This window comes from Falco cherrug, chromosome 3 (assembly GCF_023634085.1).
Source record: "Falco cherrug isolate bFalChe1 chromosome 3, bFalChe1.pri, whole genome shotgun sequence".
NCBI lineage: Eukaryota > Metazoa > Chordata > Aves > Falconiformes > Falconidae > Falco > Falco cherrug.
In genome coordinates this window covers 18,445,105-18,463,966 of record NC_073699.1, presented here as the reverse complement: position 1 = coordinate 18,463,966, position 18,862 = coordinate 18,445,105, and the positions used below count along the sequence as shown (strand labels likewise).

The following is an 18,862-nucleotide window of genomic DNA, read 5'->3' as shown; positions in this document are numbered from 1 at the left end:
CCTTCTTGTAGTGCAAATAAGGAGGAAAAAAAGAGAGGAAAGACAGCATGCTCAGACTCCCCCTCTCTGTTATTTCAGGATGCCTTTTGGGAAAATAGCTGCTCAGGCTCTGGGTTTTGGAGTAGCCTGCATTACCCCAGCCGCCAGCAAAGGGCTTCCCTTCAGCCAAAGATCCTGCTGCATCCACACACTCTTCAAAGTTCTTTCTACTGATCCTCATGACCGTTCCTGGAAACTATTATTTGTGCAATCCAAAGCGTGGCTCCAAGTACATCTCTCTGCTCAGAACAACACACGCCTAACAGTGTTACAAACCACTCTGCACACAGTATGAGGGAATCCACGCAGCTCCAAGGCATTTTGTAAACAAGCAGGCATGCTGCATACCAGACAGAAAAATTTAACAGCATACAAGAACTAGGAATTTAAAATGTATACAGGACATCACTGACTTAATTATGGCAACCATCATACTTTTAAAAAAAAAATGCTTGAGGTTACTTACCCTACTTATTTAAAGTGTCAGCACATAGGCACAACAATGTGTACTAACAACATAAATAAGCAAAGCAATATGATGCCACTTTTCTCCTCTTCGTACAATTTTAAGCGAATAACACCTGCAACCCTTCTTTTTCTCCCCATCTTCTAGACAGCAGAGGATGGACATGCTTAAAGCAACACAGGAAAAAGTACCCGAAAGATTGAACAGACTACTGAACAGACTACGTTCATCCTTTAAGCCTGATGTCATTTCAACTCTTACATTTTCACAGACTTCTGGCTAAACAGCAAGGCAGTAGAAACTGGAAGAAAGCTATCTTCAGTTACTGTTATTTTATATTCCTGCTCTCATTTCTAGGCAAGTGGACTGCAAAATAACATATCACAAAGCATCACCACAGATGGCAGTTTGGCATCCTGCAGCCAACCTCACACCTGCAACTTCCATGACCCCTGCTGCAGCTGTGCTTTTTGTCTCCTCTCATCCCAGCACAGACAAAAGCTGCAAAATATGCAAGTGTTAAGTGACCCGCTGCCACCATCTATTTCATTACGGAAGTCAGTCCATAGGAAATCAAGATGCAAGCCTCCACTCTTGGCTCTGCTCCCACCCATGTAGCCCTGCTTTTACCACAGAAAGAGGTCATCTTCAGGCAGTTCGGTCAAGATCATTTGCTGTAGGAGTGGGAAGGGGTGAGTTATTTTTGAATCTCAGTCCGACAGAGGGAGGGGGGGGGGGAAAAAGAAAGCCTATAAAATTGACAATTCTGAAAAGAACCTGATGGTCACCTACACCAGCGCAAACACAGGAGCTCTGGGCTAAACAGGGTGTCACGAGCCCTACAAGGACAAAAGCAGACCTCTTCACTGCAGCTTTATTTAGACTCTTGCAGCTAACCACAGCAAAATGGGAATTACCAGCTCTCTCCATGACACGTTACTTATTCCTGGCCATGACATTTCATTCCAGGCCATGGCTTGGCACAGCTGTTGTCATGAACACCATGAGATTCACATATTATAGAAGGCAGTATGTCTTCCTGCCCTCTCTGAGATGTAGCAAGATCTCTCCCATCTGTAAATTTTATGCAAAATCCACAGATGATAGACAACACCAAACCCAATGTCTTTATTTCTTTCAGGACTCAAGTCAAGGAAGGTAATCCAAGCAAGGCTTCTTGCAGGTACTAGTTCAGTTAAAAGTTTTTTACATATATTTTTATACAGAAAAGATGCAGCCAGAGCATTTTCCAGGGCATCTGCAACTCCCAAGAAACTGCTCATTCTCACGCCTCTCTCTGCTGGAGGGCTGCAGCCATGGCTGCATCCAGCTGTGCTAGACTAAGCCTGGACCAGTCTTCCAGAGATAATCAGGTTAGATGATCTAATGGTCCTTCTGGTCCCTAAAAAGAAAATGAGCTGTGAGTCACTTCAGTGCTTTGAAAATTTGGTAGTTTCTTCAGCAGACTAAGACCAGCCACTGCAAGATGAATCTCAAATCAAAGCTGAGTTTTACTTTTGTGGTCAACATCGCATCATTGCAGCCATACATATTTCAAAGCCAAGGCGAAGCAGATGACCAGGGAAAAGAGGTGAAGCCAGACTGGCTGCTCTGTCTGCAGACAGGGAGGCATTCAGTTGGCTGAGAAACAAAAAGGTAGGGAGACAAGGAGCCTGAGGGACTTCCTGGCCTGATGCTTTCCATATGTGAACCCAAAAATGGCAGTCATGGGTCTGCCACCATTCATTCACTCACCCCTAATTATCAAAGCACAGTTTGCTCATCAACTGGCCAGAACTTGCCATAAATGGAGTGAATAACTTACCCTCTAATCACGTTTCACCCTTAATGCTTAAAAAAAAAAAATCTCAGTTATGCACTAGATATCTATTAATAAGGATAACCCAAGAGGCACTTTTTTTTTTATAACTTGGAAACTACTTTTTCTCCAAGATCTACCTGTCCAGTTGACCATTCGGAGGTGGCTCAACGATATTTAAATCGTACAAGGCCATCACTGGTTACCGCTCCCACAGAAACCTCCCCAAACAGATTTAATTAACTGATGCTATATTAGGAACATATCTATCCAACCTAGGGATGCTGCTCTTCACGTTTCTGCCAAAGCAACTCTACTCCTACTCTTCCTCCAGCATAACTGAGTCTAAAAATAGCCTTATAAAAATATTAAAATGGTTTTCATCATAGCTTAAACTAGTGAGATGGCTTTGACAACTCTTCCCACAAAGCAAACTCCCTGTAGACCTTTTTTAAATATCCTGAAAAGAGTTGCAGCTCTACCTACAGAATTGAAATCTACAGTACATGAGCAGAAAACAAAAGAGGAGGTCAATTATTACAAGTGAAGTGTTCATTGCTGCATGGAAAGGTCTTTGTCCAAATATACTGCATTTAAGAAATTTTAATATAGTGTAATTAAAACCTGAATGAATACGGCCAGGGAAGTGGAGCTTTCAAAACAAGGCTTTCAGGATTGTCTAGTCTGACACCTGCTTTACGTGGCAGAAACAAGTTTGTCTGCCTTAATCCTTCCTATACAACCACTGAGAAAGGTCTGTAAGTGTTGTAAGAAGAGTACTTGAGGTTTTTAGGGAGCAAGAAAGATTAACAAAACTGCAGCTATGCCTAACTCCATTAAAAAAATAATCAAAAATACTGCATCTTGTTCATGTCTTACCAGTCCTCTTGCAAAACCAAGCTGTTCTTCAAGTTACATAATTCTGTGTCATCCAACTTAATGCAAATATGCTGAAAATGCTGCAGGCAACATTTAGTGCCACAGAAAGAAAGGGAAAAGCATGGAAACCCACAGAAGTTGAAAACAAAAAACCACAGGTAAGTCTCTTTCCAGTAAAAACAAGCACTTCCGTCTGCAAGGCAGAACTAACTTAACCAGACAGAGAAATCTAGACAGACCCACAAATCACTGGAAAATGTTACCTCAGACTTCTTGCAGACAAAAAATAAAAATTAAAAAAACAGAGTGTGTGTGTGTGTAAAAAACTAGTTGTTGCCCCCCAAGATTCTGTGAAGAGGTATCCACCTGTTCAGCCTCAGTAACACTTTGGGGTAGTTCCAGGCACACAAAGCAGCATATCTAGGATCCTAAACATTACTGAGGAAATTAGACTGTAGGAATTCCAAACTTTACATTTCTAATGTAGCCACTTTGCACGAGTTACTTGTTTTGGAGATCTAGTGTGAGATGCCATGTAAATCAGTAACTTGCACAAACTTTGTAGCTATTAAGACCAGAAGAAATTCTCATTGCTATAAATAGGTCATAAAAACCAGATGCGCCTGGCAATGTTTGACATTCAAGTCCTGTGGTTAAACTACCACTTCACACCTCCATCCCAGGGGACATTCAAATCTCTACAATCCGGGACTATTCTTGGAAGTCTTTATTTTATTCTCCCTTTAACTACAACTAAATCTCCCTTCAACAAGAAATCATTGGAATTATGTAAATTGCTGTTATTGCATTGCTTGCTTTAAAAAAAAGCCAACACATCAAAAATTCAAGTTATACTTGGAAATTATAAATTCTGTGCATCTACATACTGAACCTATTGTTTGGGATAAAATATGTCATTAGAAGAAGGAGCTAAAGGAAAAGACACATCTTTGCCTTGTGTCCTTTCAACCTTTCCTCTTTATAACTGTTGGAAGCAGTGAATCAAAGGTAAAATGAACTGACTTGCCCCAGTTTGTTTCCATGCAACTTAAAGCTGCATCATTAATGTTTAATGTTTACTCCCATTGCTCATCACAAGCTTTTTACATGCTGAATGTGTTTCACCTAACAGAACTTTTCTTTTAAAGAAAAAAAGAGAAGAAAGCTATTCATGCATCCTTCAGCTTCTGGGGAGATCTAAAGGGCACAGATTTTGAGTCCAACTTCTTTCTTTTGACAAATTAAAAAAAAAAAAAAATCACACATGAAAATAACTTCAAGCCAAACTGGAACTAACTTGAAGGAAACAAAAGTTAAGCATTAATGCGAAAACATACGTTGCTTTATCCATGACGATCATGACCTCAAAACCCAAAATCTAGAGAGGTGGAAATTCTGACCATTTTCAACTGAATAGGCAACAGTAAAAATAGTACATTAGATATAGGGAGCTTTGGAAAGGACACTGAATAGTTGTACTTTTTAACCTGACCACACTTTAGCCTTCATTAACCAACCTCTTCACAAACCACAGGACAAACTTCTTGCCACTCCGGTTCAAAAATCCCTTGGCAATATTCATGATGGGCAGATGCACACACTTTTGAAGGCATCAGCTTTTTTCCTGTGAAAGAACCCATTAACTAACACAAAGCCTTCACAAGAAAGCTTTATCTATCATGTACATTTGTTTTAAAATATTTTATTTTAGAATACTCTGAACATTAAGTTCAGTTGTGCAGTGCATAAAATCACCCTACAATAACATCAGCACTTCCACCCTAGTTGGGAGCATGCACCAGGCTTTTTCTCCCTCTCTATTTTGGAAGCTATGTTAAATTAAACAAATAAAATACACTGTAAAGAACAGTCTCTGAAAACAGCAGCTTCAGAGAGAATAGCTAAACCCCTTGTTAAAATGCAGCTGAGAAACATGGAGTTTATAACTCCTACTAAGGTCAGCCTCAAGTTTACGATGAAAGATTAAAATCCGTTAGTCTAAATCAATTATCCACCCTGAATGCACATAGTGCATTTGAAGTGCGCAGTCTGGAGAGGGCTTTGCATCCACGGTACATACCCAGTGACAGCACTCATTTCCCCAGCAGCGAGCTAAATTTCAGCTTAATAGCTCATTCCCTTGACTATATTCATAACCAAGGCTCCTGCCTCTACAGTTGCTACACGTGAACTCTTTACCTTTGAGCCAAAGTGACTAACGCTCACACTGAGCTGCTATTCTCCACGCAAGATAACCTAGATTTAAAATGAATACACATTCACAACAGCATCAAAAGGAAATGTGTCTACTGGACTCCGTGATTTTGCAAACTAGCAGAAAATGAACAAGCATTAAAACCAGGGATAATCCATCACAATATGCATTTATGTATTTACTAAATGTACTCTGGATTTCATTTATTTGTAACAACTCAGTGTTCCAGACCTGCACTGCTATATTGTGTAAATATAAAAAATTCTTATTCTAAGACGTTATTTCAGCATTCACACAGTACCTGCCTGCAAGAAAGGGAGATTTTTTTACTTCTACACAAGTATGCAGGTGAAGATGTTTTCTCCACAATATCAATAATTATATTCTTGAATGGTAGTTTCCAATCCTGCATCTCAAACTGTTAATCTGGTCATATCTCAGTATCAAATTATTTTAAGATTATTCAAATGCATCATTACTCTCTTGATGCAACTGGCTTGATAATGAAAAACATTGGTTTTCATCACTGCAATACTTTTTACTATGGACTTGCATATGTAAACAGTGAATATAAAAGACTACCTGTCTGAACAATGTATTCTTTTTTTAATAAAGCCTCATTTCTTTATGAACATGTACCTGATGTCGCCCAACTATCCTCAGCACAACACATGCAGCTCCTCTTTGTCCTCCATCCACTTCTTCCTCAGCCCCCTCCAGCATCCCCAAATATCAAACAAATACGAGGCTGCTCTTGGGGTGGCCACGTCAAGGCTCCCCTTGAGCTGGCTGAGCCAACAGCACTTCTCACTTAACCAGGCATGTGCATGCACACATGCGTGCATGTCTATAGATGCAGAAGACATACAACAACCCCCTCTCCTCGAAGATGCTTCACTTTTTGGGGGAGAGGGCTTTGGGAGAGAAGTGCAGAGAACACATGCTCATACACACCTCCATTTCTAGCACAGCCACAAAAACTGACCTTCAATCATACACAAAGACATCTTCACACTTCAGACTGTTTCATCAACGCTATAATATTACTTTACAGTTTAAGCTTGGCTTCAGTACTGGTCTGGGGAACTACTCAGGGCAGGTGGGGAGACCGCAACTATTGCTGCCTGACTAGGTCCAATTTCTGTACTTAGAGGAGGTCTCTGGACTCTGGTTCTGCATTCCTTCCCCATCTCCATCACTCGATGCAAGTTTTAGTCTGAAAGTGATCCTAAATGAAGATTTAATTCTCATTTTCATGCACCTGACCCCACTATGCCTTTCCAGACTACCTGCAAACCAGGCTTTCCATATTGCCTGGCACCCTGAAAGCCCAAAATCTACAAGCCAAGCTTCAACTCTCTCCATCCCCTTCCCTGTTCAACCCCACAAAATAAATACATTTAGTAGGTGTACCTGGGCCTAAGTAAGGGTAAAAGCTGGTCCTGCAGATGAAACTGCATTAACAGTGCTATTTATTATGCTCTGCAGAACGAACACCAGCTCTGCTTCAAAACAGGATAGTGGCGACAGCAATGCCTGTTACTCTGGGGAGAAAATGGACCCAGTTCCTAGGTTTATGTTTCACTCTGGGGTAGTCTGAAGTGACTCCAGAACAAATGGTCTGTGACATATTCTTCAGTACTTCAATTCAGCAGCTCTCCCTTAGGGGGGTGTGGAAAGAGAGAGAAAAAAAGACAGCCACCGCACCTCACCTCCAATTCCATTTTGCAAAATACTTATTTTTAGACCTCAGTGTACATGCAGAGGTGCACAGCACTACTACTGTAGCAGTGGCAGCCACAACCTCCAACTTCTTGTTTGTCATCAATCAAATACTCATACAGGATCGCATCGAACTGCGAAATACAGCTCCAAAGTGAAGTCCCAGCCAGCTCCTTGATATTAGTTACTATAGAAACCAGTCCCTTGGCACAGGCGCTCACAGCAGGAAATCATGCAGATTTCAATTTTACATAGTAATAAGTGCTGCAGGAGAGGAGAATCTCACAACAATTGCAGGGGTTGATTGTACAAACCCAGACCTCTCTACCCCATGACACCACCACGCACGCTGCAGATGAACGTGCGCTCCTCCCCTCCCACACACACAATTGCTGTTGCTGTTAGTCCTGAAGTGGTTTCCACACAGCCTGTGTTGGGATAGCTGCTGCAAAGGTTGCAGCACTTTTCAATGCCTTCATTAGATTAGAAAACATACGCATTTTTACATGCAAGAAAACCCAGGTGAAAACAATAATAAAAGCAAAAATTGCAAAGCAGTAGAAAGATCTAAGCATATATAAATTTAAGTACACCACGTCCCAACGTTTTAAAGGAAGTACTGTCAGGTCACAACCCAGAGCTCCTTTGGAAACAGCCCATCTTCCTTTCCTTCTCCACCCTGTCCAAAAAAGCAACACAAATGGAGGGCAGGTCACGGATTAGTTTGTAGGAAAAACCGCTGTAGAAAGCACAAAGCCAAGAGGAGGGCTCTGAGCCCTGAAGTGGAACAGTGTTGTAATTATATTATTTTAACTTTTCAGAAGTAGTTCTACAGGTTGGACTTCATCAGGCGTGGGAGCGGAAGAGGAAGACACGCAGCACAATGAACTTCTTGTCCTAGACAGATGCTAATTTTCCAGCGAAATGCAAGAACCGGCAGGGACTCTTCCCCACCTCTCAAAATGAGCCCGTAGTGCCCAAACAGTGTAAGTTTTGCTACCTCAACCAGGGAAGATCAGGGAACTGCTACACCAAAGAAAACTAACACGTAGGGGAGGAGGGAAGGGGTGAACAGCTTGCACAGCAACAGGGACAAACATTTGTGCTGGCAACACCTGACAAATCATCGAGCAAACAGAAGGACAAGAAAACGAAGGAAGCCGGTCTATTTATAAGCAAGACCTCATTATTACCATGACCATGCACTGCTTCCCTGGAAGCAGCAAGTATGCAAGCATCAGATGAATCGTATCACCAAATAAATCACCTGGCAGTAGGAATGCTAGTTTGCATGGACACACGCAGAACAAACATATATGATCTACTGTCCTGACACCTCCAAAAGCACATGGAGGAGCACCCTTCTGGGAGGCAGACTGCATTATGGAAAGCAAAAAAAAACACCTGTTAGTCAATGCAAATGCCACTGATGCTTCTGTTAATGACTTTTGTTAATGCTTTTGTTAATGATTAGACAGAGCTCCATTGTTCTGAACGCTCCACTCAATATTAAGTCTACTGGAGCTTGTTATTTCACTTTTTGTATACCTCTTACATAATTAGAAACAAAAATAATTTCTGTCCAGCCAGGGCTGGAATAGACTCAGGGAGTTGGAGAAGACAACCCAAGTCCAAGTACATTTTTTTTATACCACAGACTTCACACAAATTGCCTTGCTGATATAAAGAAATGCCACAAGCAGCTCATGGGATCTAGGATGCAGTGAGGCTGAGGTAACTGCCTTGACTCTGGCGAGGTCCATGCTTGTCTCCCTAGAGGTCTGGTGAGTTTGCATGAAGCCAGCGGACATCACCAACCTGATCCTTCACCAACACATTATCTCTTCTTGGAAGCTTCCTCTGAGGTGACCAACAAGAGGACAACCACCGAATCTGCACTTCCAGACAGCTCTAAGGCACAAGGAATGAGGAAGCAGAAGCAAAGCAAGTGCTCTGCTGCTTCCACAGTATGTTACGGCAAGGTCCGCAAGGCAAGAAGCATTACCCTACTTTACAGAAACCTAGCTTAGTCTGAACTGCTTTTTTAATTCTCTTCCCACAAAACACACTAGCTCCCTTTTGGTTTACATGGCAAACATACTAAATAAAGCGCAATGGAAACAGATCTTCTGCTACCTTTACTATCCGACTGGTGACATTAAAAAAAATAAAATAAAAGCTGCAACAGCTCTCTTGTTGTGGTTACTACAGAATTGTTGCTATGTGCCAACTAGCAATTTATCACATCAAAAGGCTGACTGAATTAGCCTGAAAGGGGATCTCCCACCACAGGAACATGTGCTACACTGGGAAAACCAACCGCCAGCCAAAACCTCAGCCTCCATTTTCAAATCCACATCCCATTATCCAAAGGATACTTTTGCATCTTTGCTTCTAACCTAATAAATTATCTGAAGGAAATTCTCAGAGCTATTTATGGTTTATCCTCTATTTCCCCAACTGGACATTTAAGACATCGCAAGTTTGGTTCCATAGCTAAGGCTGAGAAAACTCTTTGGAGCTACAAAACCAGTATCTAGTCATTGAAGTGTAGGTGCTCTGCATGAAGATGTCCACAGAGATAAAGTCATCAGGCAGTCAGGAACAACCATCAATCCATCCATCCCAAGCCTGCAGAAAAAATGAGGCCTTGATATTCTACCCTACTGAAAGCAACACAGCTGTGTAAGGAAGGGGAGAAGAAGAACTTCAACTAAGACTGAGTATACGAAAAGTTAACCCTGTGCTCTTCCGCCTCCCCACACTCCCAAAGACTTCTGATTCAGATGACACTAAGTGGATTTACATTCAGTCATGGAGGGGAAACCAAAACAAAACAAAAAAGCAGCCCGCCCACTCCTTGGATGAAGTATTAAAGCAGCTTATTTGTTTCCTCCCCCCTCATCCTTTTATTTTTCTCCTTCACAGACTTTAGCATTGCATTCAAATTTTCTCTTTGTTAGCATACACAATCACCTGGCAGTTCTACCCCTTTTCTAACCACACTTCAGTCCCTTAGCAAAACACCTTAAGCTCAAAAAAAAAATAAAATACTAGGTTGTAGGGCAAATTACAAACTCTGCTTATGCATCACACTGTGCACTGTATCAAGTGGTAGCTGACTACCTAAGTTATTATAGCAATTATTTTTATCTACTGTCCTGAAAATTTCTCCTTAGGTAGAAAAATCAAAGGAGCGCAAATGTTGCCAACGACCCTGAGCTGAATTTCGTCTTGACCACAAATGTTGCCAACGACCCTGAGCTGAATTTCGTCTTGACCACAAGGAACAAAAAGCCCAAAACAAATAAAATTTCTTTATGCTGCAATGCACGCTCTCACCCAAAGAAAAGGCAATGGAATGTTTTACCTGCAGAGCAGCCCTTTTAATCCCCTAAATATAAAATCTAGCCATTAATAACCGAACCACTTTCCCTGTGTTAGGGCATATAAAATGTTCGTCCCATTCTGACTCTCCAGCCAAACGGGCTGACATCAGCAGCAATTCTCAGTGTGTCACACCTTTTGAAAGGCATGGACTGACATTTGCTACTTGTCTAGAGAAAGAGGGGAACATGAAAACAGAGAATAACATAGTGCTGCCCATTATATATGTGTTTTGTAGTTTTAGCACTTGTAAGCAGCATTTCCAAGTCTCACTTCTCAAAATGCAACAGATGTGTAATATGCATCCAGCTTCAAAATTATCTGCCAACGATTCTGAATTGGTCCTGTGTTTTGAATCATCTTCATGCAAGTATAATGGAAGACTGAATGGCTCATTTAAATAATTTTCTTCCTGATTATTTTATATTTGAAAATCCACAAAGAAAAAGCCTGGACTGTATTATTTTACTTCAAAGACTCCATGGGAGGAATAAGTGTTTATTACAAAGTCTTATCTTAACTGACAGGAAGCTCAAACAAAGGTTTTGTTATTTGAGTAGAGCATCTGAAGTTAAAGAGGAGTCAGAAAGACAAAAGAATTGGACAATGAGAACTCCTTTCCTCTTGTGCCCTGCTTTGTTTTCACTCTGAAATTATGCATAGATCATCACTACAGCTCCCCAGTCCACAGCCAGGAGCATAGGAATTTATTTCCAAAACATTACACAGAGTTTAGGTCTACTGCTATAGACTGTGGTGTCCTTCCCTATCTCAGGCTCCCCTTCCCCCAGCCCATGACAATAAATAAATAAAAAAACACCTTTCAGTGCTGTCCATAGCGTTTTCCTGTGGCACCAAGGATTTATCCCTGGGGTCACACTGTACCTTATTTGCAGTGAGCAAGACACTGGTTCAGAACGCCTAAGCACACTTACTTGGGAGATAACAGATGCTAATTCCAGCACTGCAACACTTCATGCAGCTTGTCACCTTGGAAAAAACACTTCAATACATACCATTTATATCCTGGCTAAGATGACAATGAAACACCCAGAGTAAGGACTACCTGAAGGTATACACTACACAATATCTGGAGCAACACGGATGCAGAGTCTGCCCAGGAACACAAATATGCAGCAAAGGTACTATTTTTAAGCAGTTTTATTAAGTGTAAGAGCAGTCACTGAATACTGCAGTACAAGAGCTACCAGAGGCAGACACTCACAAATATCAATCAGATTTAATTTTGTAACTGGAAGCATTAAACTATATTTACATTTCTGCATGTTGATAAAGTTTAATGGGGCCTGAAAAAAGTAAGATACCTTAATGCAGCACCTGTTCCAGGCTGATACACCCTGCTCTGCCCCTCAAAAGGCTAACGTTAGAACAGCTATGCTGGTTTTGGTACCCTGTCACTGCTGCATGCCATACAGGCTCAGGCTGAGTTTTGCTTCCAGGTGTGATTAGCGTTCCCTTGTAGCTGGCTGACCATCCACAGCTCTTCCCTCCCCGACCTCAGATCGTCTCTGCCCACCAGGCACCCTCAACCGGTATTTCCTGCAACTCTTATCAGTAGCTCTGCATTGCCTTAAAGTCCTCTCAGACATCTGTAAAATGAAAGAGATTTAAAAAGTAAATAGCACCAACCAGCATGACAGAAGTCAAAATTGCCAAACTCGGGGAAAACATACCTTTAGTAGCACTTGCCAAGTTGAAATGAGGCAGCTTCAAACAGCATAACAATCCATGGAATCCAACTGGCCAGAGAAAGCCACGTGATAAATCACTTCAAGATACGTTTCAGTGTAACTAATTTGCTAATATCAAACACAACTATGTATATGTAAAACCTTCAATATGAATAAAACCAAAAAAAACACAGACTGAATATCAGCTGCCTCATTAAACAATCTCACTTTGAAAATCAATTTTAAGCTTCAGGGTGAATCAAAGCTTTTAGATCATCTTTCCATAAATTGTAATTTATATCTGTGAAGATGCAGGTAGGTAAGATTGGGGCAGAGATTTTTTTTTCTACCAAAGCTGCTGATGGTGCATTAGTAGATACAGAAGAAGTGTGCATCTCTTCACAGTAATCTCCCTCATAACACAAGGATAGTTACTCTTCTCACCTACTTTTTTCAAGTTCCTGAATTCTAGCACTTATCTACAAAAGACATTCAAATGCAAAAGAGGCAGATGAATACTAGCATACAAAGAGAAAAGCAATTTATAAACAACCTTTTAAATATTGTTCAAACCCAACTTACAATATGTTTATATGTTATATATGTTTATATTTGGGATGCACAGTTCTTGCTTTCGTAAGAGAATATTTTTTTAATGCACAAAATCAGGTAAACAGCTGTTCAAGGAAATCAGGCTTAAATATCTTTCAGGCTTCAGTTAAGAACCAATGCAGATAAAAACATTCAAAATTTCAGATATTGAAAGACTTAAGCCATATGAGAAAAATTCAAACTAAAAGTCACAAGCACACACCTCCCCAAAAGAACCTCTAAATCCCAGTGAAGTTATCCTGAAGTACCTATTTAATTTAATATTTTTTTGAGCATTCTGTTTAACAATCATAGTGAGAAATACCACCAGATTCCACTGCAGACTATCAAGTTCTGCCAAGCTGTATGCTGAACAGATGTAGTTTGAATAATATACACATCTATCTAGCAGTTTGTATCTTGTCAGAGCTCAACAGTCAAAACATCTGAAGGAATTTTGGTTTTTAAAAATCTCTGGTACCAGCAAAAACCAGCACATACTGCTATATACCTAGCATTATTAGAGAATTAGCAACATAACTTGACAGTCTCCCATCCAAATGATGTTTTTCAGATTATCAGAGCCACGGAAATAAAACGAATAAAATCTTTGGTGACAGATGCATCAGAACTACTTTCCCCATGTTCTTCCTTGTCAGGCTGCAATCAAAAAGCATTGAACTGAGGAAACTGAACTGAACTGGGGGAAAAAAGAGACGCTAAACTTTGGGTTGATACATATGTAAATGGAGAGGGAGCAAAGATGAGAAGCAAAAGCTGAAATGAGCTGGCTGGGAAATTAATTTGTCTACTGAATCACCACAAAACACCAGGTACTTCACATTCAGGGTTTTTTCCTACTTCAGAAGCTACAAACTGAAGAAAATACAAAGTACAGGTTTTCCGACTCATCCAACCATCATAGGTTTTACCACAGGCAGAGCTCCCTCTATCTGAGCTCCGAGTAGTAATGTGAAGATAAACATCATTACCGTCACAAAATTGGAAGCAAGTAAATGACATAGAAAGACAGACGCATCAGAAGGGAAAAAGCCAATGTTTGGGAACAGCAGTAATGGCACACGAAGTAGAGAAAGATATCAACTGGAATAACGACTGGAGTTCATGGAAATAAGCTCTCATATTTGAGCACTTGGTGTCTGCAAAGATAATTAGCTCCTCGCGTGTGTGTGGACATGTACATCCATGAAAACCCTTTTTCTTCTTTCAAAGCTAATGCTGATGCAAACAGATTAAAGAGTAGCCAGAGAGCTCTTCCGCTGACTGCCAAAATGCTTTCATCAGCTAGACCAGAGGGGTCTTAAAATAAAAGGCCACTTTCTCTAAAACTGTAAGCAATTACAAACAAAATGCAGCACCCAGCTTCACAACACTTCAGTCATCCTACAAGGAACTAATATTGTCCCTCCGGAACAGGCATCTGCATCAGCATTTCCACATAGCTCCCAGAAGAAGCATTTGGCTCGTGCAATGATAAACCAGTCTTATGATTTAAAATATACCAACCCTCCCTGCCTTTTATCATGGAAAGTGCTACACAAGTCTCGCATATACCCAGAAGTTGAACATGACCTCTGCTGACTCCAGTTAGATTAACTGAGAACCTTCTAAAGAATGTGAAGCATAGCCAGGTGTTTGATTAGACTATCAAATATATGATTTTATAAGCTGGATAAGTAACAGGCAAAATTTAACAAAGAATTGTTCCAAGTTAGATGACTCCTCAAAGGGAAAACTGGGAGCCCATTAAAATCCCCACGTCAGAGAAGAAAAACAATGTCTGGTTTTGTTTTCTGAATATAGTTGTTTATACTAACAGCAAAATATATTTTATGAAGTTATGCCCTAGTAAGTCATAGGGAGGTTTGCCATCAACTTCAGTGAAGTCAGGCTTTTATCCCTGTCCACAGCAAGCTAAAAGGATTTGTATTTGTCATAGGACCAATGTGCAACCTCAGAGATGCTTCAAGGCAATAGACTACCTAAATGTAAATACTCGAATGGGCATGAGTGGAAGTTGGGTTGGGAAGCAGATCAGAACCACCAACTAGCTTGGAATTTTGATTCTTTGCCCAGAACATCACTTGCTAAAAATAAAAACAAAATTCCCTTCTATCCTTTCAATCAGGGAAGACAGAAAGACAGAACAGAGGAGCCATACAAATTTGGCAGGCCTGGATTTACAGAGCTCCTTTTGTAAAGGATGTGTTCGAAGAGATAAGAGACAAGACTCGACGCTTGTTGGACATGATCCAAATAACACAGCAGAAAGTGCAAATACCCTTCAAAACCCACACAAGCCATTTTTGTTTGAGAGTGGGAGAGTTTCATTTGTTCTGGTATCTAAATGCAAGTTCTATAAGCCTGCCAGCACAGCCAGAAGACAAGTCCCAAGGATTTTGGTAGGGAAGAAGAGAGCATGCTCAAAGGAAAGACACATCAGAAATCCAAGGTAAGGTCTGCCTTGGGTCTTACCCTTAGTTTATTCTACTTTCTGGAGCATTTATTATTTTGCATGAGTAGATTACCCATGATTTTATAGAATCATAGAACGGTTTAGGTTGGAAGGGACTTTAAAGATCATCTAGTTCCAACACCCCTCCCATGGGCAGGGACACCTCCCACTAGACCAGGTTGCTCAGAGCCCCATCCAGCCTGGCCTTGAACACTGCCAGGGATGGGGCATCCACAACTTCTCCGGGTAACCTGTGCCAGCACCTCACCACCCTCACAGTAAAGAATTTCTTCCTAATATCCCATCTAAATCTACCCTCTTTCAGCTTAAAGCCATTCCCCCTTGTCCTTGTAATGAGGAACTTATCAGAACGTAAATGTTAGCTTTAAAAAAGGAAAAAATATTGCTCCTTTTTTTCATTCTATGGCTTGATACTTGCTCCAGCAGCTGCTATTACTCCTCTTAGCCAGAAATGGAGGGAAACAGAAGTCTGGCTGAGCTTGCACACTGCTAATGGAAATATGCACTCTTCACATTAGCAATATTACTTTCTTACTTTCCACGTCGAATGCCAAGGACACATTAGGACTTTCAAAAAAACGTTACAAAACCTCTAAGATTAGAGGTAACCAAAAGCCACTCACTCAGCAGTGATATATGCACTTTGGATTTACTCCTCAGCAACAGAGCCCAGGGACACAGTGACCATGGGGAATGCCCTACTGCTGCAGGGACATCTGCATGCAATGCCTTGGTCACTGGCATCCAACATCAGAGAGAAGCAGCCTTTTCTGTCCTTCCTACTCAGCGGCCAGAAAAGATTGCCAGTTGCACTATTACGGCCTCCATACTCACCAACAAGCTTAGACTTGCTCAGAGAAGCCCACAGCCCCGGAAAATTAATTTTGACCAGTAACGTCAGACTTAAGAGGAAGGACAAGCAAAGACTTTCCTCAAACATTAAGTACAGGCTACTATCATCATTATCCACAGATCTCAAAGGTCATAGCATCAGCTGGTATTGCTCTATCTTCAGCAACCCTACACTTATTTAAACCAGCTGAATATCAACCCTTTTACATTTACGTAAGGTACAGAAGCATCAGTGAATACAGATTTCAGTAAATCTTGCTTTCTAAAATATTATTCATCAACATATAATTCAAATGGTAATTAAGAAGTGTTCACATGATTGATGACACATTTAAATTACAGGTTTCCAGCATTTTTTTTCAGTAAAGAAAAGACGACTTCGTTTTTCACGTGCCGCTTTTTCAAAGTGCACGTCCATCTAACAGATGTCTCACAGATCTGCTCGTCAATGTAACAAGTTAGATTTTTTTATTATTACAACAAATGGTATAAACCACATAGCATTCTGTTAAACTCAACATTGACACATCTGCTTACCACGTGTATTAGTAGCCATGTCAGCCACTTTCTGAAAGGCATCCAAAAAGGCAGCAGCTGCTACTACTGTAGTCCTGAAACGCATACAGATAACAAAACATTAGCAGTGTCTCATTGCTGCCTATTTAATTATTGCCAAAAACATTTAAGCTTAGAAAGAATACCACTGTGAACTTGCAGAGGCCACAAAAAAATATCCTCTTTTATATCTGAATTTAGCCTTTTCCCTCCTTCATTTCTTAATCCCTTCCTTGCTTTGTGTTAGCACTATGGACTTGGAGGCAGCCACGCTAATTCCATACTGTGAATTGCACAGGACAGGTGCTATTTCAAAAGAGCACAGCCATCCCCCTTCTAGCTGATTTCCCCTGATGAACTAATATTAAGCAGTCAAACATGAAAAACAAATCTAACACATTATACTGCACCCATTAGTGTATAAATTACAGACACTGCTATTGCCATGGAGCATGTATATTTTAAGAATAAGGATGCAGGACTTCCTTTTATCTAGGAACCTGACCAAACACTTCCTGAATTTCTTATCTGAGGAGCATGAGCATCCCTTGAAACAGAAAATAGCCACTTCTTGGACATCAGACTGGTTTGGAGTTCTTGGGCAAATGGAAAAGAAGAAAAAAAATCTCAGCTTTCGGGGGTGGGGGGTGGGGTGGGGGTGGGGGTGAGGTGTGGAAACACCAAACACACACAAAAATCCCAAGCCCCCAAAACAAACAAAACCCCTTTCTGACTCACTGGTCCTCCAAGCAGGCCTCTTCCCAAGAGATACACCAGCAATTTCAGAGATTCCACAATCCAGTGTCAACCCCATTAGTCCCATCTCCCTCCATGTTTGGAAAGCACATACAGGCCACACAGCTGTTCCAGTGGGCAGCAAACGTGAGTTACAATTTTCTGAACACGTCTGTTCTATATAAGCAGGCCCTAGAGCCCTAAACACCTCAGGTCGGTACCAGATTTCTGATGGTTTATGGTCTGGCTGACCCAATTTAAGTGAAAGTAGGCCAGGGCTCTACAGGTAAACTGCAACTGTGACCTCCCCACAGTTACCTGTTTCTGCACATCTTTTGCAACAGTAACTCTGGTTCCCTCTCCTGATGGGAAGTCAGTCTCCCTAAGCAAAATCCCGATGGAGGACCATCAACTTCACTTTGTTTCAAGAGCTCCTTGCTACCCTCACAAAAATCCAGGAGACCTGCAGGAAAGCTGATCCTCGGCCAGAAAGATGACAAAACTGCTTAATTAGGTCAGATTTTATGCGAGTCTCACTCCAAATATGCTCAAGATATAGAGGACATAACTGGCAGCATAGTAAATGGACTACTGACAACACAAGAGATTTGAACACAAAAAAACAGGCTTGAGAGGACTGACCAAATGCAAAAGGACTCTCCACATGCCCCAGAGATTAAGGGGAGAGAAAAAAAACAAAACCAAAAACAAACCAAAAAACCTCAAACCCTCACAGCTAGCTAGCAATATTGCACCCTGGAACAAGATAACCTTTTTAGGTATTTTCCTTCACTGTGTTTGTGTTCTTCATCTTCCAAACTTGTGGGTTATGCTGTTATTCGTGTACCACCTTGTTAATTATTAATTAAATTGCTAATAACAAAGTTCCAGTTCTCCGGTAACAAGATCCAGGAGGACCTGGCTCCAGTTCAGATGACATCTGCTCTCCTTTATCATAGAGCACACAGAAATGAACCAGAGGCAAAAGGCTCACATTTGCTAGAAATGAACAGCAAATCCTCGAACACAGCCTTTCAAGCTGCCTGCCTGCACGTTCCTGTAGCTAGAAAAGCACTACATTGATTGAATGCAATACCACAGGACTGGGAAACAAACAAAACTATCCCTCATGCCTTCCCAGAAGGCCTGTGTTTAAAGAGTACAAAGGGCTAGGAAAGTTCTCCATTTCTCTTCTTTCTCTGTTTCCTGTGCTTCTTCCACACTCACTCAATGTGACATGATTGCTGGAAAAGGAAAAACCACATGCAAGTGTGGTATTTTAAGCACAGCGCAGCAGAACAGCACATGCCAGCTGTTTAGGGTAAATGAGCGTAAACCCTAGCTTCTTCAAGAATGGTTCACAACACAATGCAGAACTGCAAAATAGACTGCCAATAGCCATACCTGTTACCAG

General features: G+C 41.1%; 1 protein-coding gene across 20 annotated transcripts in view; it reads right to left on the bottom strand.

Moving 5' to 3' along the window:
- Nucleotides 1-18,862, bottom strand: part of MTSS1 (MTSS I-BAR domain containing 1) — a 127,082-nt gene that overhangs the window by 90,615 nt on the left and 17,605 nt on the right. For 11 of the 20 annotated variants that reach the window (XM_027804207.2, XM_027804206.2, XM_027804218.2 and 8 more), the window contains exon 3: nucleotides 16,696-16,769. In XM_027804207.2, the coding sequence (XP_027660008.1) occupies nucleotides 16,696-16,769 (74 nt within the window). Of the gene's footprint in view, nucleotides 1-12,221; nucleotides 12,288-16,695; nucleotides 16,770-18,862 lie in introns of all 20 variants that reach the window. The other 9 variants (XM_027804202.2, XM_027804204.2, XM_027804212.2 and 6 more) reach the window with 1 other exon arrangement.